A 27,012-nucleotide genomic window follows, 5' to 3' on the forward strand; every position below is an offset into this window, starting at 1 on the left:
ATTTATGAATATCTAATGACTTAAGTTGGGAGTTTCGAAACGTTGTGAAAGGCATTTGATCATTTATTCATTCTAATATTTGAACGGAAACGTATCAAGTGGGGTCTCTCCTGAAAACTTCTAAAAGTACTGTAGGATTTTTTTAATTAAAATTGTTTCAAACTTTCCTCAATATTACGTTATATTATAAGAAAAACTAACCTCAAATTTTAAAAGAGAATACCATCGACTCTCGTTTATTCAAAGTTATTCCTAATTTACTAGAAAATCTCGTCATATTTCGAACTAAATCTTATGTGGTTTACAAATTTCGAAAAAAGAGAAATGTAGTTGTAGAGAAATTGGAAGTGTTAATGATGAAGTTTACACAGATTGGTAAACTGAAGACTCTATTCGGAAACTATTTTAATTCTAATGAAACTACTGTTAAAATCAATGGAAAGATTCTTAATAAGGAAAGCTGATGACACGGACTCAATTACAGACAGCGAACAGGATCTCTAATCATCCTTAGATCGCATAAAAATTATAGGAGAAGCTTGTGACCATAACATCGATATAAAAAAGATCAAAACTATGATTATCTCCAAAACATCCAATCATCTCCCCATGTCTATCAACGTAAATGGGGTGTTTGATAACAAAAAATATAGACCCAGATATAGAAATAACATCACGCGTCGAGCAAGCAGGAAATGTCTGAGACAATTGCTTACATCCCGAGCACTTGATCTTAAAATCCGGTACTGGATGGGGAAATGTCATGTATACAGCACCTTGGAGGCTTGCACCTTCAAGGTGAACTCACTAAGGCACTTAGAGAGCTTCGGAATCTTTCGGAAGATGCTAAGAATTCCCTGGACTTTTGCAGCTTCTGATCGAAAGGAAAATCGATGGAAAACGTGGTCATGGTAGACGACAGGCTTCATGGCTGAAGAATATTCGTGAGTGGACCGATTTAAACTCTCAAACGCTGATAAGAGGAGCCGGAGAATGAGATGACTTTGCTGGGGTTATCACCAACTTTTGTTAGAAGAAGGCACCCAAAGAAAAAAGGAGAAACTGCGTTCACACTACCACTACACCAACACATGTAATCATACAGTCTGATAACCAAGTTATCGTCTTCAGAGACTGTTTACCTAGAGAGGTTGACGGGATCAAGGAAACCTAAACTGTTAGTAATAGAAAAACCAATTAAATCACGTTGTTTTGGATAGTTGGTTGACGATAGAATTGTTTAACAGTTAATGTAGACATGGAACGTCAAAATGGGAAAATTTTAATCTTTATAGTTCACAACTTTCCTTCTACATTGTCATACATAGAACGTAACTTTTTTCCAACTTCCAAATTGCAATTATTCGTTGATTATTCATAATTTCAATCGTAAATAAATTGTTGACCTCGTTTTAGAGTCTTTCCACGATCAGCTAACTGTTAACAGCTTCCTAAAATCTGGTTACATAAAAGCAAATCTTCCAACAATTACGAATGATGAAGAATCGGCACTAGAACCACTTGATAAAATCAATTTTTCCGACTTTAATCGAGTGGATGAAGATGTTGCGATATATAAAAATAAAGAAATTAACGATGATGATAAAGACGACACATCAAAATTTTTGGCAGACGTGGTCAGTTAAGGAAGCGAGAGCCTCATTCTATACCTTACAAAAGTATTGTCAACGAAATGAAAGTGATGAAAAAGCATTCCAGGTATTGAGTTATTGAGCAGTTTGATCAGCTCTATGCTTTGAAGCAATATAACAGATTTCTTTAGAATCGCAATTAATTTATTCACATTCAAATATTTAATTTATATCACTCGATAATTCGTAACATTTTAAAAGTCCCTCGAGTTTCGAATTAACCAGATTGAACTGTATATAAAAACAAAAAGAAGGTATCTAAACACTTAAATTGTCCATTGAATCGTACTTTTATAGAGAGAAACTATATTATACATTGAACGACAGAAGCCCTTCCAAATTGACCGTTCTCTATATTTTCTGGATACAAAGCTGGTCCCAATTCCCAACTATCTCGAGTACAAAGTCCCAGAAGGCCACCCAGATGGAGCTTTTACAGTTCTGCGTTTCGATTACTAGTGTTGTACATCGCTTGTATTCTAGATATATCATTTTTTATTAACACGACAATCTCTCGAAGAGAGAAAGAAAGAGATCCATCATTGATTCGAAAATAAACAGGAAGCTGAACCATGAGATGTCTAATAAGATGTCTACAGAGACGGATTCAATAAAATAGATCAATGACCAGCATTAAATAAACTATTGAAATTAGTAATAGAAACTACAGTACTACGAATTTATAGGTTAGTTTCCGAAAAATATCCCTCATTATCTAAATTGTATTAATGAAAATAAAAAAATAAATAAAGTAATATTCATAATATGATAATTTTCCTTCAGTTATTTTAAGGATTAACTAGAATGAGTTCTGGAGTATTTTCCACGATACTATGAATATTTCAGAGTTTAAAAAACAGCAAGAAGAAATTTAAATTCAACTGAGAGTTGGTTTATCTGAAATTTGTCAGCGAGAATATAAATCATAAATATATTCAGATTGCTTTTGGGCCCAAGCGCATAAAAAATCCATTGTTGATTTGTTATACTCCATAATATATTTGAAGGAATCAAATAAGTTGAAATTTCAGAATGTAATCGTTCATTAATGAATTTAAATTCATACTAACAGTCAAAAATTTATGGTACATCCTGTATAACAAAATAACTAAAATATATTTCAGTAATAAATTGAGAATTCAGACACGTGCTGCTTTCAATTCACAAATTCGCTAAGGATCCAGGATTATGATCCTTGCACGCGACATTGCAGTTAAGGACTGACGACTGACACACGTCTGCTAATTCCAATAAACGAGATATATTACAGGGTGTCTCGAAATTTATTACCGATTAATTTATAGTACATTTTTCCAATCCCACATTGTTTTTTTGGCGTTAATTCCATTTTTAATCTAATTATTTTTTTTATTTATTAACGAAATTTATTAATTAAAGATTAGAAACAAAATTATATAACAAGAAATTATCTTGAAATCTCTGGAGCGATCTAACATAGTCAAAAAAAATGTTATTAAACGCCGTTATCCTTCTTTGTATAGTTCGCGTTGGTAATAACCGATTTTCTTGTCGTAACATGATCTCGAACAAAACCAAAACCCACATTTTTTTTCTTGGTTGTTCCTGTTATTTCAGCTCCACATTTTGTGGTGGTATAAAAGAAGCCAAAAGGTCCCGTAATAAATTTTAAGGGTGGCGGATCGTTAAGGGCGTTCCTCAAGCTGTCACATACAGTGTACTTTGCTAGGATCTTAAGAAAACTGAGAACAGATGCCCTTCTATGTCGTACAGTGACGTAGTGATTATTAATTGCGTAAATAAATTTTGGAAATGTTGATAAGTCTCATGGTATTGGAGATACGCGGCACGAAAATTGGTCGATTATTGTCGAAAAAGATATCCATGTTTCAAAAATCACTCACTCCAAAATAATTGAAGCATTGTGTTGATATTTTAAAATAGCGTTTTTGAAGGTTGAATGTAGATAGAAAAAAATCAAATCTTTGGTAAGTCGTATAGTTTTCGAGATACGTGGCACGGAACTTGGTGGACTATTGTCAAAAAAGATATCCATGTTTCAAAAATCTCTCACTCCAAAATAATTGAAGCATTGTGTTGATATTTTAAAATAGCGTTTTTGAAGGTTGGATGTAGATAGAAAAAAATCAAATCTTTGGTAAGTCGTATAGTTTTCGAGATACGTGGCACGGAACTTGGTGGACTATTGTCAAAAAAGATATCCATGTTTCAAAAATCACTCACTTCAAAATAATTGAAGCATTGAGTTGATATTTTAAAGTAGCGTTTTTGAAGGTAAGATGTAGATAGAAAAAAATCAAAACTTTGATAAGTCTCATGGTATTGGAGATACGTGGCACGAAACTTAGTGGACTATTGTCAAAAAAGATATCCATGTTTCAAAAATCACTCACTCCAAAATAATTGAAGCATTGAGTTGATATTTTAAAATAGCGTTTTTGAAGGTTAGATGTAGATAGAAAAAAATCAAATCTTTGGTAAGTCGTATAGTTTTCGAGATACGTGGCACGGAACTTTATCATGTATTGATGAAAAAGTTATCCATGTTTAAAAAATCACTTACTCCAAAATAATGGAAGAATTGAGTTTATAACTTGAAGTAGTATTTTTAAAGGCTAGATGTATATAGGAAAAAAACAAAACTTTCGTAAGTCTTACAGTTTTGGAGATACGTGGCACGAAACTTGGTGGACTATTGTCAAAAAGATATCCATGTTTAAAAAATCACTCACTCCAAAATAATTGAAGCATTGAGTTGATATCTTGAAGTGGCGTTTTTAAAGGCTAGATGTGTATAGATAAAAATCAAAACTTTGGTGAGTCTTGCAGTTTTGGAGATACGTGGCACGAAACTTAGTCGACAATTGTCGAAAAAGTTATCCATGTTTAAAAAATCACTTAGTCCAAAATAATTGAAGCATTGAGTTGATATTTTAAAATAGCGTTTTTGAAGGTAAGATGTAGATAGAAAAAAATCAAAACTTTGGTAAGTCGTACAGTTTTGGAGATACGTGGCACGGAACTTAGTCGACTATTGTCGAAAAAGTTATCCATGTTTAAAAAATCACTTAGTCCAAAATAATTGAAGCATTGAGTTGATATTTTAAAATAGCGTTTTTGAAGGTTAGATGTATATAGAAAAAAATCAAATCTTTGGTAAGTCGTATAGTTTTCGAGATACGTGGCACGGAACTTGATCATGTATTGATGAAAAAGTTATCCATGTTTAAAAAATCACTTACTCCAAAATAATGGAAGAATTGAGTTGATATTTTGAAGTAGCGTTTTTGAAGGTAAGATGTAGATAGAAAAAAATCAAAACTTTGGTAAGTCTTACAGTTTTGGAGATACGTGGCAAGGAACTTGATCATGTATCATATCTCTTGGTCATTCAGTTTGTTGATTTTGTGCTTTATGATGTTTGTTCTTTTCGATATTGCTGATACTACTTAAAGTTTATAAATCCACCTTTTATGGATAACTAATTTAGTGTCACTACATTTCAAATGAACCTCATATAATTCACAAATAACTTCTAATTTCAATATAAACAGTTAATGTAAAAGAATAACAATTTATGATAAAAACATTTTCTTTTCTCTATTGTCCAGTAAGGCATTGACCCGCCTATGCATTAACGCAACAAGATTAATGATGTTTACCGGCATGCCGTTACATTCTTATCCAACTACACGGATTAATTTCTGAACATTATTTCTTTACTAAATCGCCCGACCAACGTAATATCAAATTTGTTCAAACGAACTCAAGTCAGTCGAGCTTGTTGGTCAATACAATCTTCATTAATCCGTTCTCCATTTTAAGTCAGCAACGATTATACAATCACAATGTGATTTGTCACGTTGAAACCTTGATATTTTTATACAAAAATAGTCGGTGGAAAGCAAGATCTACGAGGGTTGACAGTCATATCTTGCGAATTAATTCTAACCTTGATCCGACAATAGTTCAGTATCATTCTCTGAATTAAATATTTATCTTGAATTGTAACCTAGATACAAACATTATTCCAGGCGTCCAAATGTGATATCCCGAACGCGACTCAGATAGATCAAAATGGCCACACAGCTCAGTTTATCTTTTCCGATTTCTTCAAGTGTTGCAATGAGTCCCAGTTTTCTCTGTGCCCATTGTTCTAGATGGTTTTCGAGGGTAGTTTACCATACTAGTATCCACGTCGATTCTACGAGTAGCTGGCGAAATAAAAACCCCCAGAAGGTTTCCATTCTAAGAAAAAAAGAACTTTTAACATCTTCATGTCGCTTTCGAAATCTTTTTAGACAAATCTCGTAGTTACGTAAGTTTATAATGCCAAACAAAAAAATCATGGTACTGTCATTGATATAATGACTATTAATTTTCCATATTTATGATTTTATTTATTGTTATTAATTGCTAGTTGTCGAGCAAATACGTCATTTATTTTAATTTGGAACTGGTTATAATAGAAAAAAAATTATATTTTATGGTTCAAAATATTTCTGTGTCTATGGATTCAAAGGTGTATTCAACAACCGAAAACAACATTCACCTCCCCATGTTCTTTGTTAAGGGTTATTCATCGTTTTCCGTTATGAGAACAGCAAGATAAACATCTTGGGGGATGGTGTCATTTTTATCGGTATTCAAGACGTTATCGATTTTTTTTATTTAGCAAGTTTTTATATCATATAATCAAATTTAGAGAATAGGGGATGTTTTTATGTATTTCTGCTCATGATTTAATAATATATCGTTTAAATTAATTTTAGTTTTAGTTTTAGATTGCGTTAAAGTTAAACTTCTTCTTCTTTTTTCTTATCTGTGACGTATTCACGATACTATAGTCTGTTTTTATTACTGCGAGAGCATTAAAATAATAAAGCATTCGTAATCCATAGGCGTATCAAATCTTATAGAGGAAATGCACTTTTCTATATGACATTTTGTATTTTCTGGAACTTTACGTGCTGTTTGACACTCTTCACAATTCTACCGAACCCGAACGATTATCGATTCAGGATTTTTTCGTCATTAGAAATTGATACAACCAGGTGGTGGTTGATGCTTTCTTAGTTATTGCCAACGTATTTTATAATCTGTATCATACTTCTTCTAGATTGTAGATACTTGTAGATTTACATTTATATGAAGTTAGTAAATTTGTAATAGTACAATTGTAGTTTGTATTTTGGTTAGGGTGAGTGATGAAGCGATACCCTCTCGTTTGAAAGAGCGGCGCCTAAAGCGGTGAACAAAACACGGTCACAAACAATACTCGACGAGATACAACAAAAAAAAAAAGTTCCGACAGAAACGTACATAAACATTGTAACAAAAGAAACATTTCCCGGCAATTGTTTTGAATAGATACGAACCGCCACCGTTGATAGCAAATGAATTATGAAGTTATGGATGTCGTCTGACTATATGGACCTCACGCAAACATATAAATATAATTTTATATCGTCGATAACACTTCGATTGGACCGAAGAAAATATTTAAATTAACATCGAGTATGAACAAATATATTCTAATGATCATTTTATTATTATAATTAGAGAAACCATTATTCGTCTTGGATATACAGGGTGCTTTGTCCAGAACCAAACACCCTGAAAGCATGGGCAATCTACAGAATCAAAAACCCAGAAAACATGGGCAATCTACAGAGACAAATACCCAGAAAGCATGGGCAATCTACAGACCCAAATACCCAGAAAGTAAAGGGCAATCTACAGAATCAAAAACCCAGAAAGCATGGGCAATCTACAGAATCAAAAACCCAGAAAGCATGGGCAATCTACAGACCCAAATACCCAGAAAGTAAAGGGCAATCTACAGAATCAAAAACCCAGAAAGCATGGGCAATCTACAGAGACAAATACCCAGAAAGCATGGGCAATCTACAGACCCAAATACCCAGAAAGTAAAGGGCAATCTACAGAAACAAATACTCAGAAAGCATGGGCAATTTACAGAGATAAATACCCAGAAAACATGTGCAATCTACAAAGATAAATACCCAGAAAGTAAAGGGCAATCTACAGAATCAAAAACCCAGAAAGCATGGGCAATCTACAGAGACAAATACCCTGAAAGTAAAGGGCAATTTACAGAGATAAATACCCAGAAAACATGGGCAATCTACAGAATCAAAAACCCAGAAAACATGGGCAATCTACAGAACCAAACACGTAAAAAACAAGGGCAACGCACTGAATATATTTCAGCAGAGATATTTACATTTAAAAAATAGCCAGTCTAACCTGGAAAAGAATATTTGCTAAGAAATTTGAACCATTCTGAACGTTTGTAACTTTCAATAGTAAAACTAACAGAAATCTAGTGATTTTATACCATTATTTTTTTAAGAATCTGCTTAGTGAATATCCACGATTTAGATAACAAACTCGACGATTTAAAACGTTAAAAGATATCCTCGTATCGGTCAATTAATTATATCACACCTCATTACCTTTGGCGGACATATAAAAACAGGTTTTTTTTTTTTTTTCATTTAAGTGCCACCTGTGAAACTGTCAGCGCAACAAATTATCCAGCGCTTAACTGAAAATAAAAACGTTCAAATAAAAATAAAATAAATCAGTTCGCGTGTACAGAATCTCTCTTCTTTTTTTTTTTTTTTTTAATTTCGATCTGTTACGAACAGATAAACAACTATAGTTATTGAATTGAATCAGATAAAGTGTATATTTGCTGCAACGTAGACAATATTGCGGTCATAAACAGATATATTTACTTCTAAATGTTTCAAAAACTAACTAAAGTTTCTTCTTGATAATTCCTTGAAATCGTATTACCATTTTTGGATCTTTATTTCTACTCGTATAATATCAATTGCAGATTATAATAAACCTTGTTTTATCTATCAAAGAAGTTGTGTACATACGCCTTCCGACAGCTTCGATTCGATGTTTTTATGTGGAAATGATGAGTCCACGTGGACTAACTGTTTGTTAGATGTTTATTAAATATGTAGCCTCAATCTGAAAGGAATAATGCTAGTTCGTGTTTTGATATTTGATAACATAACCTACAATGAAACATACAGTTAACCGAATCCATTATCGTTATCGCTAAGCAGACAATTATTATTGTAAACATCTAACCGGCGCCACTGCTTCAATCAAACATAGCGTATTGAATTGGAATTGATAACGTAACTGAATAAATTAGCGATGTTATCAATAAAAAAAAAGTCTTATCTTTAGCGAGTATTTCTATTTTACATTCATTTTCCATCGGTTTTCAACTGGCAATTAAATATAATTAGCTTTTTTTTTAGATATCCACTATGAACAAAGAAATGTAATTTTACTTTTTCATACAATATACAGTGATTATTGAAAAAGCCCACAACAAATTGTGGGAAGAATTATACATTTTTCAAAAATTCAATTATCAATATAAATCGGTTTTGAAAATTCCAAATTTGCAAATGTACTCAGTGTAAATTTGCGGCATATTCGAAACTTTGGTTTATAATTGAAAATTTTTTGATTTGTTATACGTTCGGAAATTGCGTCGTTGCCAAACTTAGGTATTTTTCCTAGTTCTAAAGAAACTATGCTTTGGAGAAATAAATTTGACGTGAAAACTTCCAAATATAATGAAATTTGTTGATTTTTTATAGAATAAAGTTCGGGGATTGCTTCAAGTGTTTATAATTCTTTTAATTTTCTGGAAATTTTATTATTCTCCGCTGAAATACAGATTTTGTTGTTTCAAACCCATCATTTCTTCGAGGCATATGATAAAAATGTCCAGAATAATAATGGAAACTGCTTTATCGACAAATGTATTGAAATTTGATGGTTTTTATGCATTAATGTTGTTATCAAACTTATTTTTTCAAAAAACCTCCTCCCTCGGAACATATACTTGTAAAAAACTGCCCGAAATCATCGGAGAACTACGCTGTTGCCAAATGTATTAATTTGTTATACAGTTTAGGGATTCCGCTCTTGTCAAACGTAGGATTTTTCTAAAACCTTAAAACTTTCAAACGTTCAAGGATTGCGTCGTTGCCAAACGTAGGTATTTTTCCTAGTTCTAGGGAAACTTGGGAATACTTTTTACGGAAATATATGAAAATTTTGTTGTTGCCAAACGCATTCCTCGCTCAGAGCAATAATGAGGAAAAATTTTCGCGTAAAAACTTTTTATTTGGTATAACATTAACATTCAGAGGTTATGTCGTTGCCAAATGTTGGTAATTGTCAAAAATTAGATATTTTCTGTAATATATCGAAATATTGTTGTTGCCAAACGCATTTCCCCCTCGTGACACGTATTTCTATTGTTTCTTTTTGTTCTAGAACTTTCTAGAATTTTATTTGGGTATATAAATAATTTGTATACACTCAGTTAGTTTTAAATAATTAATCGTAGTGAACAGAGAAATAGCAAAGTAAAAGTAATCGCAGAAATTAGTATAAGTTAAGTGCGTTGTATAGTGTGTAAATAAATTATTGAACGTAAGAGATAGTATTTATTATAATATATAATTTGATGAAAATAAGATACAGTAATTAGAATTTCTTTTTCAATTAATGCGGCTGTTTTTCTAATCATATTTTAAACTTGGTTGCGTGTTCACAGTATATAGAAAAACGTGTCAGATTGTATCAGATTATTAATATAACAGAGTTGTATCATATCTGACGTACAAAGTAGCGGCAATCATGTTAAGATTAATGCATTTCGAGCGAAACCATATAAATAACCGAATCAAAATAAAATCAAAATTTTTTGAATTATAGTAGTAGCTTTGAAATAGCTTTAATGAGTACCCATAAAGATTTTTCTCTTAAAATAGTGACGGTTTATGATCGATAGGTCTGATTAGCCTAAAGAGATGGATTCCTTGGTGGCCTTCTTGTTTATACAAGACATCTTAAAACTTTAGTATCAAATTTTAGTATATACTATAATAATATGAAAAGAATTGTCTGATAAAGTCTATAAACAACATTTTTATATCTTCTAATAAACACGAATTGTCTCTGGGATTTGTTTATAGCGAAATCAACTACTGGAAACTACAGTCGCTTAAAATCAAATTGTAAATCAGTCCGGAATCATTGGAATGCGGCATATTTAACAGTATTTTCCTTCAAACTTACGTTTCAATATGTCGTATAACGAAATAAGTATTAAAAAAACTAAATAATCCACTATTAGGCGGTACGAAGTTTGCTAGTGATCAAATAAAGATACATTTGAGGTCTGTCAAGTTAGACAAGCTCAAAAACTGCCGATTTTTTGTCGTAAAATTCCCAGAATGTATCGTTAGCTTGATTATCAAGATAGCCGGCAACCCCATCGAATAAATGCTACCCTTTCTACAATAACTAAAACTGATATATCATTTTACGGCTTAGAAGGCACGAATCTACTACCCTGTGCTTGGCGGGTTCTATTCCGCAACAGGTAAGTTATCAAATAACAAATACCAAGAGCTCTGAACTCTGTTGATCGGTGATATCTATGAGTCAAGTTGATAAGCATGTCCAATGCTTGCAAAATAATCCTAATGCGTTCATTCCGTTGTTTCCAATTATGTATCAGCAATCCCCGACCTCGGGGTTCGTATTTTCTACCCTTGTAATCATAAGTGGTCAGCTAACTTAACTCAATCAATGTAGCGAACCACCCCCTGGTACATTAGTTCCTTCTTCAGAACAAATAGATAATTACCAACGGATTTGCCGTTTTTGAAAATATCATTGTCGACCTCGAGGCTCGTTGGAATTTGGGGTAAAATGGGGCACAAGTCGTGTCCCAATGTCAGCAATGATATTTCCTTGGACGGCCAACCAAATGGTAGTTCATTATTGTTTTTAAATATATATTTATAGTTTATCTTCAAATAAATGAAGACAACAAACATTCCGTTATCGAAACTAATTTAAACAAAAAGCAACAAATACCGAAAAACCAATTTATTCCACATAAATTAAAACTGGTAAAATTATTCATGATTTCTCGGTATTTTAATATATTAAATTATTAAATAAAAACTTCATTATCTTCGAAATAATTGGATGAAATTCAGTTTTATTGTTGAATTAAGTTTTTCTGTTCAAAACAAGCGTTTTAATAGGAAAAAAACGCTCTTTCTTAGAAGTGAAAATTTGAGGTTATGAAACGGGAAAAAGTCGTTGGAAGTCAGATCTGGTGAATACGAAATCGGTCAACGAATTCGTAAATTTAAGCTACGGTGATCACCCAAGTGTTGAAAGGTGTGTTGTCTTGATGGAAAAACGATTTATCCTTCAACTTTATCAAATAATGATGCTTAATACTCTCAATTGATGGTCTCCACCACTTTTCTGGCTGATGAGAGTGTCTTTGCCTTTTTTGAGTAAGCTCGCTCCCGGTATGTTTGCTTTAATTTATGATAGTGGATCCAGGTTATGAATAGAAGAAAAAAATCTCAATATTTTGCTTATATAACGATCCAAAAGGTACAAAGGTGTCTATAGAGCTACATCTCAAGTTTTTTTTACCTTTTGAGCTTTCAAGGTCCAAGTTCCCACTCCTTACCAAGAGTACTTACCACACCTAACATTCCATGAAACCTATTCTGACGTGGAGGTTTAGATTTCTGTTTGTAAACTTGGCAAATGCCTTTCGAGCTATTTCAATATTGATCTTGATATCCGAGGCGAGAGCTACAGACACCGAAGCTCTGCAGAAATAGTCAATACAATAAAGAAACGTAAATTATAATAGTGATGTGCTGCGCAGTCCTGTAAAGCACGATCTACTTTGCTTTAATAAACAGTCGAATAAAAGATATTGCAAACAACTGAATTATGTCATTTATATCTTATTAAATCTACAACTTGTTTCTATACACAAACTTATTATGTGCAGGAAGAAGATAATAAAAACCATCCAGTCCCTAGTAAAATGATTTATTAACTGAAACATTCTCATGTCTCAGATATAAATAAATCATCACTGATAATTTTAGATAATTTATAGATTACATAAAAGTATGTATTCACAAATAAATGCAAACGATGTTCTGTATATCATTCCTACTGAATTTCGCTAAAAAAAAAATCAAATGTAGCTCAGATAGAACTACGTCGTTCTTGATCTACTCTGGCTACAGTTTCCCAGTCTTTGCCCCTGTAGGTTAACCCAATAATTGGTTTTATGTTGTCTATGTCCCGGAATCTATTCTAGGATAATAATGAAACTGAATGCAGTTTTTAATTGCATAGATTTCTACTTGAAAAATGCTTTATTCCCTACACTCTTTGTAATACGGTGTTGGCAAGTTCTAAACAGATTGTGATACCATATTATGACTTTTTGTTCCCAAACGTCACATATTAAACATAATCCGCACGAAATAATAACAGAAAATCGAATAATTGATATGAAATGCTGATTTAAGTGGTTTTTTTGACATTTACATAACCTATTTTGATTATTATGTCAAATTAAAACAGTTTATTTACTACCAGTGAGTTTTATTTTAACAGAAATGATTTGGCAAGCTTGTAAATAATTTACTAGCACTCATAAAAACGACAAGCTTCGCTTTTACAATCAAATACAGACCAACACACTTTTCTTTTGTGAATTCAATAACCAAAAAAATGTTTTTTAAAATAATTTTTCAATTTTTAGATACTAATTACACATGACAAAAGTCTGTGCGAAGTTGGTACAAAAAATTTGACTCCGTACCAAAAGCTCTTGCGTCAACGGGTCTGCGTTAGGTTAGACAAAGATCTGCTTTAAAAAGGACCCGATTTGAGTCTATGAAAGCGGTGAAGTAAAAAACGGCAGAGCTCATAAAGGCCCTCACCAAAGAAGACTCCGTAACCAGGCTCCTTATTTAACAGCCAGACCTCGTATAAATAAATGAAGCCGAAGTTAACGATATGGTTGAAGAGGCGAAAGCAGTGGCATTGAATCTTCTCCCAACGAAATCAAAAGAAATACGAATATTAAGAGTTTAAAATATATTTGACAGCGGAAGTCAAAAAATTTTCTCCTTTAGAACATAATTTTCCTCTCCGAAAAGAAAATGGTTATTTTCCATTCTGACTTTTCGCATTTTTCAGTACGGAAGTAAATTTTTTTCTGATTCTCAATTTATTGAACATCAAACAATAAAATGAATTTGAATGAATGACAAAGTTTGCATGTGACGATGATTAATCGCAGGTAGTTCTACAAAAGAAACTTTTCCTGGGGTCAAATATCTAATAAATACATTTTTAAAAATTTTATAGCCAAATTATGATAATTATTTCATTGCCAAAATCTTCGTATACGTATTTGAATACTGATAAGTTTATTTACATATTATTTAGAAGATTTTTCGCGAAGAATTCTCCATCGTCAATGGTGAAATCTATTATATTTTATTTATAATCAATTCATTAAGGATGCAAACTTATTTTATGCGATAAATATAAAGGTAAACCTCATGAATCACAAACGCCTCATAATATAAAATAATTTATTTCGATTTCCAACTTTTTATACTAAAAAAAATAAAAATTTACCAATGACGCGACTCGGAGAAAATACCATTGACATGCTTTTGAAACAGAAAAAAAATCTATCGAAACCGAGGCCCTAGGTATAGTCAAGTAAATCTTTTTACTAGAAGAGGAAAGTATGAATGGGGCTCTAAGTTGAGTTGTGGAAGTGTTAGAGTTAGAATTTTGTGTTTTTTTACATACTCAAACCATAAATATAACAAATAGTTCTTTTTTGTAACAATCAGAGGTTAATTCAATTAATTTTAAGGTTAATTACAGACCATCGAAAAGCAGCGTCGATATTTAGACCAAGGAATTTGGTTTAATTTGAAGATCGCAGTCGTCGTTGAGTTTTAGAGGTTTCAAACCTTCTTTATAAGATAAAACTAAAGTTTTTAAACAGAAACCGTTTGCGTTAGACCAGGACTAGTTACGAGATGTTTGCTTGTGGTAAAGCTTGTCTATCTGGACCAAACCAGGTTAAACTGGTGCGAATAAAGTGAATTGGCCATTGATCCATAGATCTGTGAGACCATTGATACAAGAACTGAACCCTGAAGCACACCACTTGGCAATTTATTAACTTAGGTGATTATTCATCGATGCCGTAGGATTCTTAGTATGGTTTGCTCCAGCTCAGATTTATTTACAGGTCTTAGGAAGAGATTGTCAGTGGCTGAACGACACATCTCGGCTCGTGGATATTTTAGAGCTAATATTCGTAAATTTCAAATAATTGATAACAGACCAAGCTCAGCGATCTTTTTTTTATTCAAGAGTGATCTCATATTCTTGGATGAAGTACGTGTTTCTTTAATAGTCGAGAAAGTTCGAGAATTTAGAGTCAATATCGTCAGAAAGATCTATCCAATCATTTGCTAGACGTAAATAGTGAAATTTGACGAAGTTTTGTTTAGAATGAAAACTCAACAACTGAGAATGTTTCTTAAGGGATTACAAATTCGTCGAATACAGCTTCATGATCAGAGAGAACTGAATTAATTACAAAGTGATTCACATCAAGGGATGGAAAGTCGTATACAATGTAATTTAGTAATTAATTCGTTAGAAAATGCAGAAAATCAACTGAGATGATTCATTTTCTATAAAAATTTCAATTTCTCTTATAAACTTGTTCCGTCCATGAGGATATACCTCGAATTTTAAACTTTCTTTATATTATTATATCGAAAAATTGAATTGATATTTCAAAAACATAATTTAGGGTATAACTTTTCATATTTACTACTGATTTTTCAACAAAACTTTTCATGTATATTCATTAAAGATAATCCTTAGGAATATTAAGTACCAAAAATAGTTTGAAGCGATTGAACTTCATCAGCAGCGTCGTGGTATTATTTACGATAAATTATTGCAATTCATTCGAATTTTTTTCAGTGGAAATCAAGATGGTGTGTGATGAGAAAATTATCGCCAGTGGCAGGTAATATCTTCATTTTATTCTATTATTTATTTTTGTTCATATATTCCGCTCACGATTATGGAAAAGACAATGAACAAAAGGCAATTATAAGTCATATTAATAAATCTATAAAATTTGTGTTTCAAAAAAATTGACGCCTAGTAAAACGTTGCGAGAATACGAGTTGATTCGTTAAATTTTGAAACAATGATAGATCTGACACTTTTCAAGAATAACATAAAATGATGTCGTGTCGAACATATCCTGAAACGACTTTCTACAAAAGAAAATCTTTCTAGTTGTCTGACGATGAGATAAACTGGGTCATATAATTTCTCTCTGGAACTTCACAATTTCGCTTAAAACTTTATATAAGTTAGAAAGGCGTACCTTTCAAGGGATTTTGAATTATGTTGAATTCGAGAAAAGTTTCAGGTGCTTTTTTTAAAAAAAAAAAAAGAACGTTTTATTAAATTTTATCTTTAATATCAGAGGGATTGCTTTTATTGCGTGACTATTATACTAAAGCCGATTGTTAGAAACTTCATATATAATACGTGTGACTGACACACAGATGGCGCAGCTTTATCAAATTAATATGACGTATATGAAGTACCAGATTATGTCTACAATTTCACGTCATTTGGATTAGGCCCCTCCACGTCCATGATGATATTTCTAAACAAAATAACCTCGACAGAACTTCCTGATGTATTAAAATTTGTCCACACGCTATAAATACTCTTCTAGATAATTGATAACCAATTGTTAACACCGACTATTTATCCGATGTGGAATCGACCAAATTGCAAAATGAACGTTTGCGTCCGGGAAACATATGAATTTGCTTACCGAGCTAGTTTACATTTCGTATATTCATATCTATCTGCCGTGTTAAAACTCCCTATCAAATTACTCGACCGAGAGGAATGCAACTAATGTACCTGGGAATGAAATTTGTCGACCAAGTTTACTCACGACTCGAATCGTTTTAACTATAGACCAATAATATAAAAGAATGTAGCTGATAGTGATTTTGATATTTTAACAATTTAAAAAAAAATGAAATATTGAATCAAAAATTTGTTTATTCAGAAAACTAAGTAAACAACTAAATACTAAAAAGCCGATGTCCTTTGAGAAGCCGATAGGCGCTTTGGGTTGAATCCTTTGATGCCGTTAGGCCGGGGTTTGCAGTTTCGTTCTCTTCCATACACCAGCGGCACTCCGGATCATCCGTGATGCCCATGGTGTGAAGGTGGCAGTATCCGGTTAGAATTCTGTTGAGAGACGTTATGACAGTATTTTTGGTCACACCAAGCATGAGTTCTGGGTCCATTGGCGGGTTCGCCGATCCCAATCTGGCGAGCGAGTCCGCTTCATCGTAGACTTTGTTGCCCGGCTGACCGGGTATCCAAACGAGATGTATCTCGCACCCATCACTCACCAGATTTTGAAGGATTCTCTTACACTCCGGCACTAGTCTAGAGCATACCTTTCCAGCTGTTATAACTTGTATTGCACGTCCGCATTCTCTCGCAGCGACTCGGAAAACGGTAGGGAGTTCCCCAAGTGAAGAAGATTTGATTATTTCTCCTAGCAGCATGTTGTCTTGATGATGAAGAAGACAGAAATATGCATCGTTTGCTTTTCTAGATGTGTACAAAACACTACATCTTTGTTCATCAATCGAGCTCCATCTAACGGCTCTATGTAAATGTAAAAACCCATTTTCTTTGCGAGGAATTTTTGATTGTATGTGATACAATATATTAATTTAAAAGGCATCAGCCCAACAAATATAAAATCTGAACTAGAATATACTCTATCAGAGTTTACACCAGGTTGTACGACCTGCGAAGACCATAGTCGCAGAGGTCTTAACTTAAAGGGAGAATCGGCTCCAAATAAAACAAATGGGTTTTTTGGGATGTGCGTGGTATAATTTTCATTGACTATTTTGATTATTACTGCAGCTTTTGAGCGAAGAAATCAAGCGAAAACGGCCGAATTTGGCTAAGAAGAAAGTGCAATGCACCAGGTCACACATCAGTTATTCCAGTGGACAAAATTAATGAAAAAAAGTTTGAATCGTTATCTCGTGTACAGATTTAACCCCTTCGAATTATTTTCTGTTTCTAGGTTTGAAAAAATGTCTCAGTGGTTTAGGATTTTGGCAAGGTGATGTCGGCAGTTATTGGCTATATTGAGGAGCTTGAAGATTTTTATTATAAAAAGGGGATCGAACCGTTTGGGTATAAAGTTCAAAAGAGATCAAAATTTGCTTTCTTTATTGGATCAGTTAATTCTGGGAACATCTTCAAATATCATTTTATCAAATACATTTTTGAAATCAATCAAATTTTTTGTCATTTTGATGCCGAATCAAGTTTTGATATTTGGACAATAGCTAAGTCAGTTTTTCTGAGAAAAAAATTTGATATAGTTTATTTAAGTGAAACGAGAAAAATTGAGGTTGAAACAGAAAATATTGTTCATATTGATCTTGGAATATTTTGGCTAGTTATGTCTCATCTGGGGCTTACTTTGAAATAATTAAATAATTCTTTCGTTTTTAGTGAGTATCATAAATGCATTCATTGCATCATTTAACAAGAATTTTCGTGCACCTGCAATATGAAAAATAAGAAATTGAATGCATGAAAACAAATTACACATTTTATTTGTATTTATGATAAATTTTAACAAAAAAAAAAACAAGAAAATATATCGGTATACAATTCATTTAATTTCTTATTAACGATTTATTTTTAGGTTATAATATTAATGAAACTAGTTTATCACAACATTCCGGTGTTTACCATCTATTAAGATTACGTGACAACACTGTTGACTTTTTTATTTCCTATATCTCGAATAAACATCTTTGGTAGAACATGTGTTTCTTATTTTGTCACTTTTCTGGCGACACCCGATCGAGTCCAAAAAGTGGGTTGATTTATAACATACAGATAATGAGCTCCGTCTAGAATTTCAAAAGAAATATTTACTTAATAATCCGGTTAATTTAGACATTCGAATTTACATAAATTCCCATAAGCGGAAAATCAGTAAAATTGGACATAGAATTTGAATGTTCCCCATCATTTCCGTGTATTCAAGGTCAAAGGTCAAAAAAATGAGTTTTTCGCAATTATGAACAAAACGGGGAGTTTTATCATAAAAATACCTCAGATGAAAATTGTAGATCAGATAATTATCTACAAAAAACGTATCAATATTTTTTTTCTCAAGAGCCACCGTTTCTGAGATATAACGAAGCAGCTTTGGTATTTTTCATGCAGAACTTTTTGAATCAATACATCTCAGAAACGGTAGCTCTTGGGAAAAAAAGTATCGATACATTTTTTGTAGATAATTTTATGATTTACAATTTTTGTCTAAGGTATTTTTATCATAAAACTTATCGTTTGGCTGATAATAGCGAAAAACTCATTTTTTTCACCTTTGACCATAAATACAGTTTTTTCCATACACGGAAATGACGGGGAACATTCAAATTTCATTTTCAACTCTATTTTATGAACAATTTTACTGATTCTCAACTTGATGGGAATTTATGTAGCTTCACTTTTATTTTTTTGGTCTAATTTGACCGGACTATAAACGAACCTTCAATTTTTAGAAATTCAGAAACTCAGGCAAATAATTAAGTTAGGAATCGGTCTTTTCATTTTTTATTGGGTACATTCATTTAACTCGATTCGATTTTAATCAAAACGTGTTTGCAATTCAAAAAATGCTACAAAAATGCCATCAAAAAATCACGGGAAACAGTTGAAGTCATTATGATCCCGTACCTAACCTCTATAAGTAGCCTAGTTCCGCTAGAGTCTCCCTTTGGTTCTTGTTAGTGACGTAGGTATCTTGGTTTTTCCTGAAACGTGCTACCAACTATATCGAAGAGAATTAGGTTAATTTATTGCTATCAGTTGGATCAGACGTTGGTCAGTCGAGCGGTGAAGAAATATTGTTTTATTTAGGGAAACTGTCGAAGGATAAAAAAGGTTAGGTTGAATAAAAATCCATGTTAAATTTTTAATGAACGTTTTCTATTTTCTTGTCTTTATTTACGGTTTTATTAATGTTCCGAACTAGATATTTTGAAAATAAAAATAATGAAAAATCCATTACAAATTACATACTCGCTATATAAATTTACAATTCGTAATGCTTTCTAAAAACCTTCGTTCGCGCAATATTGTGAATTAAAGATAAACGATAATTTTGCCGTTATCGTTATAATTTTTCTTAGAATAATGACATCATCATCAACAAAATAATGAATAAAATAGTTAAAAGTCTCCTTGTACGTTTGTATATTGAACATACGAAGGTTGAATTGTTATTTTTTTGTAAGAAAAAGTTATATCAATAAAAGTATTGACTACTCGGTATTTTTTTCATTAAATAACATTCCTCATTTCCTAATATAACAGAAGTTATTAAAAAAAAACCAAGAAAAATTTGAAATAAATAATAAAATATATAAAACAAACCAGAAGAACAAAGCAAAGTTAGGTTAGGTTAGGTTATGTTTAAGTTAGGTTAGGTTATGTTTAGGTTAGGTTAGATTAGGACAAAAAGTTTAGGCGCCAAGATTCTTCACTGAAGTTACTTTTCAGATCATTGGCAAGTTGAACTGGGATTTAAGGAGGATTATTTGACATGGCGATCTGCAGATTCGTTTCCAACGATTCCAGTAGTCAAACTTTACATTTTATCTTAACCGTATTCAACTTACGTCATCACGCTTTATTGTGAGCGATATTCAACACCGTTAATTGAAGATAAGGTGAAAAAAAAACCGTTAATAAAACACTTGCACGCCTGTCGCCTTTCCGACCAAGTTACGATTCGCAAAATTACATTTTTGACGTAACAGAAAAATTTATTGCTTAATATGAATTTGGTTTATAGCAATTCGAATTGAATATGGGAACTCGCCGTTCTTTATTCGTCGTCTATTGGTTACATTTCTTTGAGTTATTTTTCTATAATAGATGAGGCAAAAGTTTATGAACACCTAAATAACAATTGTATAAAAAATATGACACAGATTGAAAAAAATAACAACTTTGTATACACACGAATTGCATACAATATTTTTCCTACTGGCGAAAATATCTACAGAATAACTAAAAAAAAAAACGCATTTTTTTGCCAAAAATCGATTTTATTCATCAATCATCATCAATTCCAACGCTTCCCTAACTTCTCAATGCCGTGCTTGTACCAGGATTTGTCTTTTTGCCTCAAAATATGCTTCAGTTTCAGCAATTGCTTTTTCGTTTGAGCCGAATTTCTTACCGGAGAGCGAGTAGTCACTGGGGAGCGGATCTGGAATATACGGCGGATGAGGAAGCAATTCGGATGTAATTCTTTCAATTGTGAATCGGTGCATTGTCTTGGTGAAACAGTTTTATGTAATATGAGGCAGTTTTTTCCTTATTTTTGTATTCAAACGATACAACAACTCACCATCGATTGTCTACCCCTTTTGGAGATAATCGATGAATAATATTCCAAACTCATTCCAAAATAATGAAGCCATAACCTTTCTAGCTGACTGTTGGGTCTTTGCACACTTAGGACGTGGTTAACCGCCTGCAGACCACTCAGATGATGATCGTTTTGATTCCGGAGTTGATAATAATTCATAGCCAAAGACTGTTCTGTTGTTTTTGATCCACTGTGAATAAACGCGGCACTAACTTTGAAAAAATCTTTCTCATTATCAAATGTTTATGTACAATTATAACCACACTGCCTTTTAATATCTTTAGGGCCTTAGCTATCTCACGCAATTTCATTTTACGATTAAATTTAACCAATTTGTGGACTTTTCTCTTTAATTGGACCACCAGAACGTTCATCTCCACGTATAAATTCAGCAAACCATCAGCAAATGGTTGTTTTTGATGGAGCAGAGTCCGGACAACTCTTTCGAAGCCATTTCAGAGCTTGTACGGTACTTTTTTTATCAATCAAATTGTTTTGAATCCATTGTTTTCGAAATAACAAAAGAAACTTCACTTAAATTGCTGTCTTATACAAGCTCTTTTGAAAGCTGGTTCTTAATACATTGGCGTTGGCATTAGCAGCGCCATTTTGAAAATTTTAATCAATATTGGAATAAATTAACAATACAACAAAAAAATTTATGCAGTTATATAATTTTTAACTCTTTTCTTCAGCATGTATAAGTGCGATCTAAAAATAATTATTAATACATAAGTAGAAAAATAAAAAATGGCATCGGCGAGACTCGAACCTGGGACCTCCCGCATATGAGCCTCGTACTTTAGCCACTACACTACGGAGACCTTAATAATACATTTTTTTCAGGCACTACTGCTTCAAGTATGTTTCGAGTGCGTAAAGTAGTTTTCAAGCTCAAAATCCTTTTGATTTTTATTTTTATTATAACACACTCATAATTTACAATCAATTACGTAGTCGAATGTGGAATACGATGAAAGTAAATCAAATATTGACACAAAATGTGGATAATACAAACTGTACATTTTATCTAATCTACCATGTTGGTTTATATTGCGAAAATCGAAGAAATGTTTGCTAACTTTATAGCTAACGTATACTGCTGAATGTCTATAATTTGATAAGGGAAAAATACGCAGGTTCTTCTATTATTGAATCAATGAGAATTCGGAAACTTTCAAAAATAGTTATTGTAAAACAACAACAAATAAAAGTTGATTCTTCAAAATCTCAAACTGTTTTTTGTATCAATGAAAACCCGAAAGAATGCGAGTTAAATTACTTTTCTGGGGCTTAAACCCTTTAGTTAATTAATCCTTGTCCAAAGGGTAAATTAATCTATAGCCAATAAACTATCGGGATTTAATCAAAGTTTAATTTACAAACCATAGACAACCGTTTACAATGAATTTAACGTGGAAATATCACTACTCGAGATATTCGCCAAGCACATCCCCCTAGCGGTTTTCAAAAAAGGAAAATAAGAAAATGATGTGAGGTTATAGTTGAATAATCCAAAATTTGACGAAATATAAAAGTATTTAGGATATAGAGCACTGAATTGTGGGTCACCGGATTTTTTACGAGCTACTTTGTATGCATAAAATTTTACTACAATGAATCTTTTAGTACCAAACTTGATGGAATAGTTTTACATTGAAACAAATCATCAAAGAACTGAAAACGTCCTTCCGATAAAAAAAACTCGGTTACAATATTGAATACCTAACATGAAAATTTATTTCAAAGATAAGAAAAATACTTTTGGATTATAATTGACAAGTTTTTGGGATCAGGACGAACTATTTTATTGACACATTAGGACTTAGTCCTGCGTTTGCATCAATGGTTGCCCAACTGTGGCTGAGATAATGAAGACCAGCTTTCAAACCATCTTGTAAGTGGTCATCCTGGTGATCAGGATGTATTAGGTTTTTCTTCCTTTGCAATATTTTTCAACCGGTCATCTGACGTGGTCTCCCTATTCCCTTAGCCGATTTCTCGCCCATTTCACTACATCCCGGATGTCACATATCTCCTTTATATCATCATTTCTTTTGTTGTCATCACTGGTCTCACACAGGTCTTGTATATTCTGATTTTACTCCTGGAAGTCATCACTCTGATCATATATCGCGAGCTTACATCTCCTCGGTTATCTGGATACTGATTTTCTTTGTTCAAACCTATACATAACTGCGTCAACAGCTTGATTTACCTCGTTTATAATCTCATTTATTATGATGCTGAACAAGATCGAGCTGAGGCTGTCTCCTTGTCTGATACAGGTATTCCATTTCTCGTGTTGAGGTGAATCTTCCTTCACTTTATTAGAGTTGTACCCTATCAAATGCTTGGGTGAGATCGATAAAGCACCACTTATTGAACTCTATAGCCTTTTCCGTGATTTGGCGGATCTATAGCAGATCTGTTCTTTTACAATATAATAATTAATAAATTTTAATACATATATTGATATTCATAACATTCAGTTACTTACTTTTTTCGCAATAAAAACAAATTTTAGACGGTACAGTATAAAACACGAACTCGCCGCCGTAGGATAGCACGTTTTCGAATGAAGAAATTCTTTATTAGCGTTGAAATTTTAATCTACTATACGTGTCAGTTAGATTCGTGACTATTTCAATCAGAATTGCAATTTGTATAATAAAGGATATAAATAAAAATCTTATTCAGAATGACAAAGTAAATATTTATCTTTACAACTTCAAAAATTCATAACTTGGAAAATAAACAAGACATTTATATTCTGTCTTTTGAATGTATTACTGTAACTAATAAAGTTTTTTTTTAGTGCGACGTGCGCACCATTGGTGGCCCCCAAGCAATTCCAGTCTGTAATCAATTTCAAGCCAGGTACGCTGTAACATGTCGCCGTAAACAATGTCTTTTAAATAACCCCACAAGAAGAAGTCGAGGGGTTTTATGTCCGGAGATCTTGGTGGCCATGGAATTGGGTCAACCCGTCCGATCGTTAAAGAACTGCTGTCAACCAGTGTGATGGTGCACCATCCTGTTGGAAGTAAACAATCGGCTGTAATTCTCCCAACCGAGGAAGAGCAAAGTTTTGAATCATATCCAAGTAGACGCAGCCAGTAACTGTGGTTTCTATGAAGAAGAAAGAACCAATGATTTTGTTGTCCATAAGCCCACACATTAACCTTTTGGTCCACTACTGTATGTTGTGGCAGTTTATTGTACCTATCATTGAAACACACCTTTTTCAAGAAATCTTCAATATGCTCAATTTCACTTGTTTTGGTCGATCTGTTGGTAACAGCGCCTGCAACAACTGTACCTCATAAACATACAGACGCAATTGTTTATGAAGAACCCTGTCGATTATGGTTGTAGACAGTTGGAGTTGCCTTGAAGCTTAAAGAATTGTGCTGGAATGTTTGCCGTTTTAGCTCCACATTTTCTTGACTCGTACTGGATCGTCCGGCTCCACTTTTATGAATTACTGATCCAGTGCACATGAAGCTTGTGTGCCATGCACGGATGGACGGTCTAGATGGTGGGTCTCTTTGGAATTTTGTCCTAAACTTCCGTTCAATCTGTGTATCTGATTTCGTCTCTATGAACCATGACACGCATTGAACTTTCTGTTGTGGTGTCCGTATCTTCACTTATAACAATGCTGTCTATTGCAAAACAAACTTTATTAGTTGCAGTAATACATGCAAAAGACAGAATATAAATATCTTGTTTATTTTCGAAGTTATGAATTTTTGAAGTTGTTAAGATAATTTTGGGACACCCTGTCTATTCAGGAGATAATTGACACTAAGTAATAATGAAGGATCTTTTCTATAAAATAATATTTTCAAGATTTCATCCCTTAAAGGTGAGTGAGTGACAATTTTTTCCTACTTTTTTCGTTATTTTCAAAATTTATCGTATATCGTACTACATTTTTGCATTTGCCAGTAATTTTTTTCATCGAATATATTTCAGATGAAAATCATAATCGGGACCTCTGATTTGTACCAACATCATCGTTAAAGCATATAATATTTCATAATAAACTATCGAGTTACGTTCGTTATTTTTTCTATGCCACCCGGAAGCTCGTCAATTAACTAACTATAAAAAAAAACGATGTTTGTAATGTATTGTTCACCCTCAGGTATATATTGTAAACAGTTGTCAGTCACTATTCGGGCCCTTTCGAAATACCGTGTTGTACCCTAAGGGCGATCACTGAAGTCATTCATCCCTCAGTTCTCACCTCTGCAGGAGGTCTTGTATATTACTTTTGAGGTTGCGGATCAAAAGCAGCGGTTTCTAAATGTTACGTTATAGTCCGGTCAAAATAGATATTTAAATTATTACCAAATATTGGTGGAGGCCTGGAGTTTATCATTACTCTTAGAATCGCGATATCTCAGGATAGGTAACTCTTAGGAAAAAAATCATGGGGGCCATTGTTGTAGAGAATTTTAAGATCTATAACTTTGGTCTGAGGTTTTTTTTGATAAAACTAACCTAATCGCAAATTTAACCCCGAAAAATACACATAGGATCGATGGGAATTAATTTTATGTATAAATTGACCGGACTATTGATGAGAGTTATTCTATGTTTCACGCGTGATGGTGTATATGAGAAAATTTATTATGGATTTAATGTTTTAGATGAATTGAAATAGATAGTAATAGATAATTCCATCCCTTACAAACTATGTGCTGAATTTTCGAATGAAAAACTGGTATATATAACCTGAAACTATCAGATGGCGCCACATATAAACTGCTAATCTCTTATAGAAAAAGTTTTATGAAAAATTCAAAAAGAACTAAATCAATTTTATAACTTTTAAGGATAGAATAAGAATCTGGGAATTTGATTGAAAAAAGTAGTTCCCGTAAAAAAACAAATGAGCCAGAGCAAAGAGTAAGTTCTAGAGAACTTGAAAAACACGTTTCATAGAATATCTCGCGATCCGCGCACCATACGACGAAAATAGTGAAGATCATTTTTATAGATAATAATTTTTTCCATCTTTTTTATCCGAAACTTTTTTTTGTATAACGCATAGATTTTTAATTACACCGCACCAAACTTTTTACAATACTGTTTTAGCTAAATTAGTTCATGATAAATTATTGTAGCGCTATAATTAAAAACCTGTGCGTCATACAAAAAAAAGTTTCAAATAAAAAAGATGGCAAAAATTATTATCTATAAAAATGATCTTAACTATTTTCGTCGTACGATGCCCGATTCACGAGATCCGTTCTCTAGAACTTTGTAAAAAAAAGTACCCGGGATTTGGCCTTCAAGTTCGGCTGCTGTTAATGCGAAGAAGTTTATTTATAGACTTGTAAAACAAATTTTACGAAATTTGTGCTGTTCAGTTGATATGGCATAACATGCTAAAGAGGTTCTTCTTAATTGACTATTTTAAAATGTGTTCAAAAATGCTGAAACCTAATAAAGAGTCTATAGATGAATGAAAAGTGGGTCTTGGGAAAAAATTCATCAAAAAAATCTTTTCAATATCGAATTTTCAGTTATAGAAAAGACGAATATGACTCAAAAGTGATAAATTAAGTAAATAGTTAAGTGAAATAGCTAAAAGTATAGATCACACTTACAAAAAATGAGAAAAGTACATAATTCATCCACTTCTACTAACATTTAATACTAGGGGGATGGTGGATGTTGAGCTAGAAAACTTTGAATTGTTGAATGTAATTTCTTTGTAGTTTTCCAGCCACATTGATTGAGATCGAAAAAATCATTTTTGGCGATTGTTTCGAATATCTACAAAGATGTTTCCAATATTTCAAAGATCTTCAGGACTAGGGTTGGTGAAAGGGCAATTACGAGCTGAAATCGATT

The 27,012-nt window shown here is 32.7% G+C and overlaps 1 protein-coding gene across 5 annotated transcripts in view; it reads left to right on the forward strand.

Moving 5' to 3' along the window:
- Positions 1–27,012, forward strand: part of LOC130442549 (uncharacterized) — a 375,907-nt gene that overhangs the window by 170,437 nt on the left and 178,458 nt on the right. For 2 of the 5 annotated variants that reach the window (XM_056776741.1, XM_056776742.1), the window contains exon 2: positions 15,594–15,639. The exons of 2 other annotated variants lie outside the window; for them this stretch is intronic. In XM_056776741.1, coding sequence (XP_056632719.1) covers positions 15,594–15,639 — 46 coding nt within the window. Of the gene's footprint in view, positions 1–15,593; positions 15,640–24,941; positions 25,013–27,012 lie in introns of those variants that run through there. One more of the 5 variants, XM_056776743.1, reaches the window with a different exon arrangement.

The sequence above is a fragment of the Diorhabda sublineata genome, chromosome 4, assembly GCF_026230105.1.
Source record: "Diorhabda sublineata isolate icDioSubl1.1 chromosome 4, icDioSubl1.1, whole genome shotgun sequence".
Lineage (NCBI taxonomy): Eukaryota > Metazoa > Arthropoda > Insecta > Coleoptera > Chrysomelidae > Diorhabda > Diorhabda sublineata.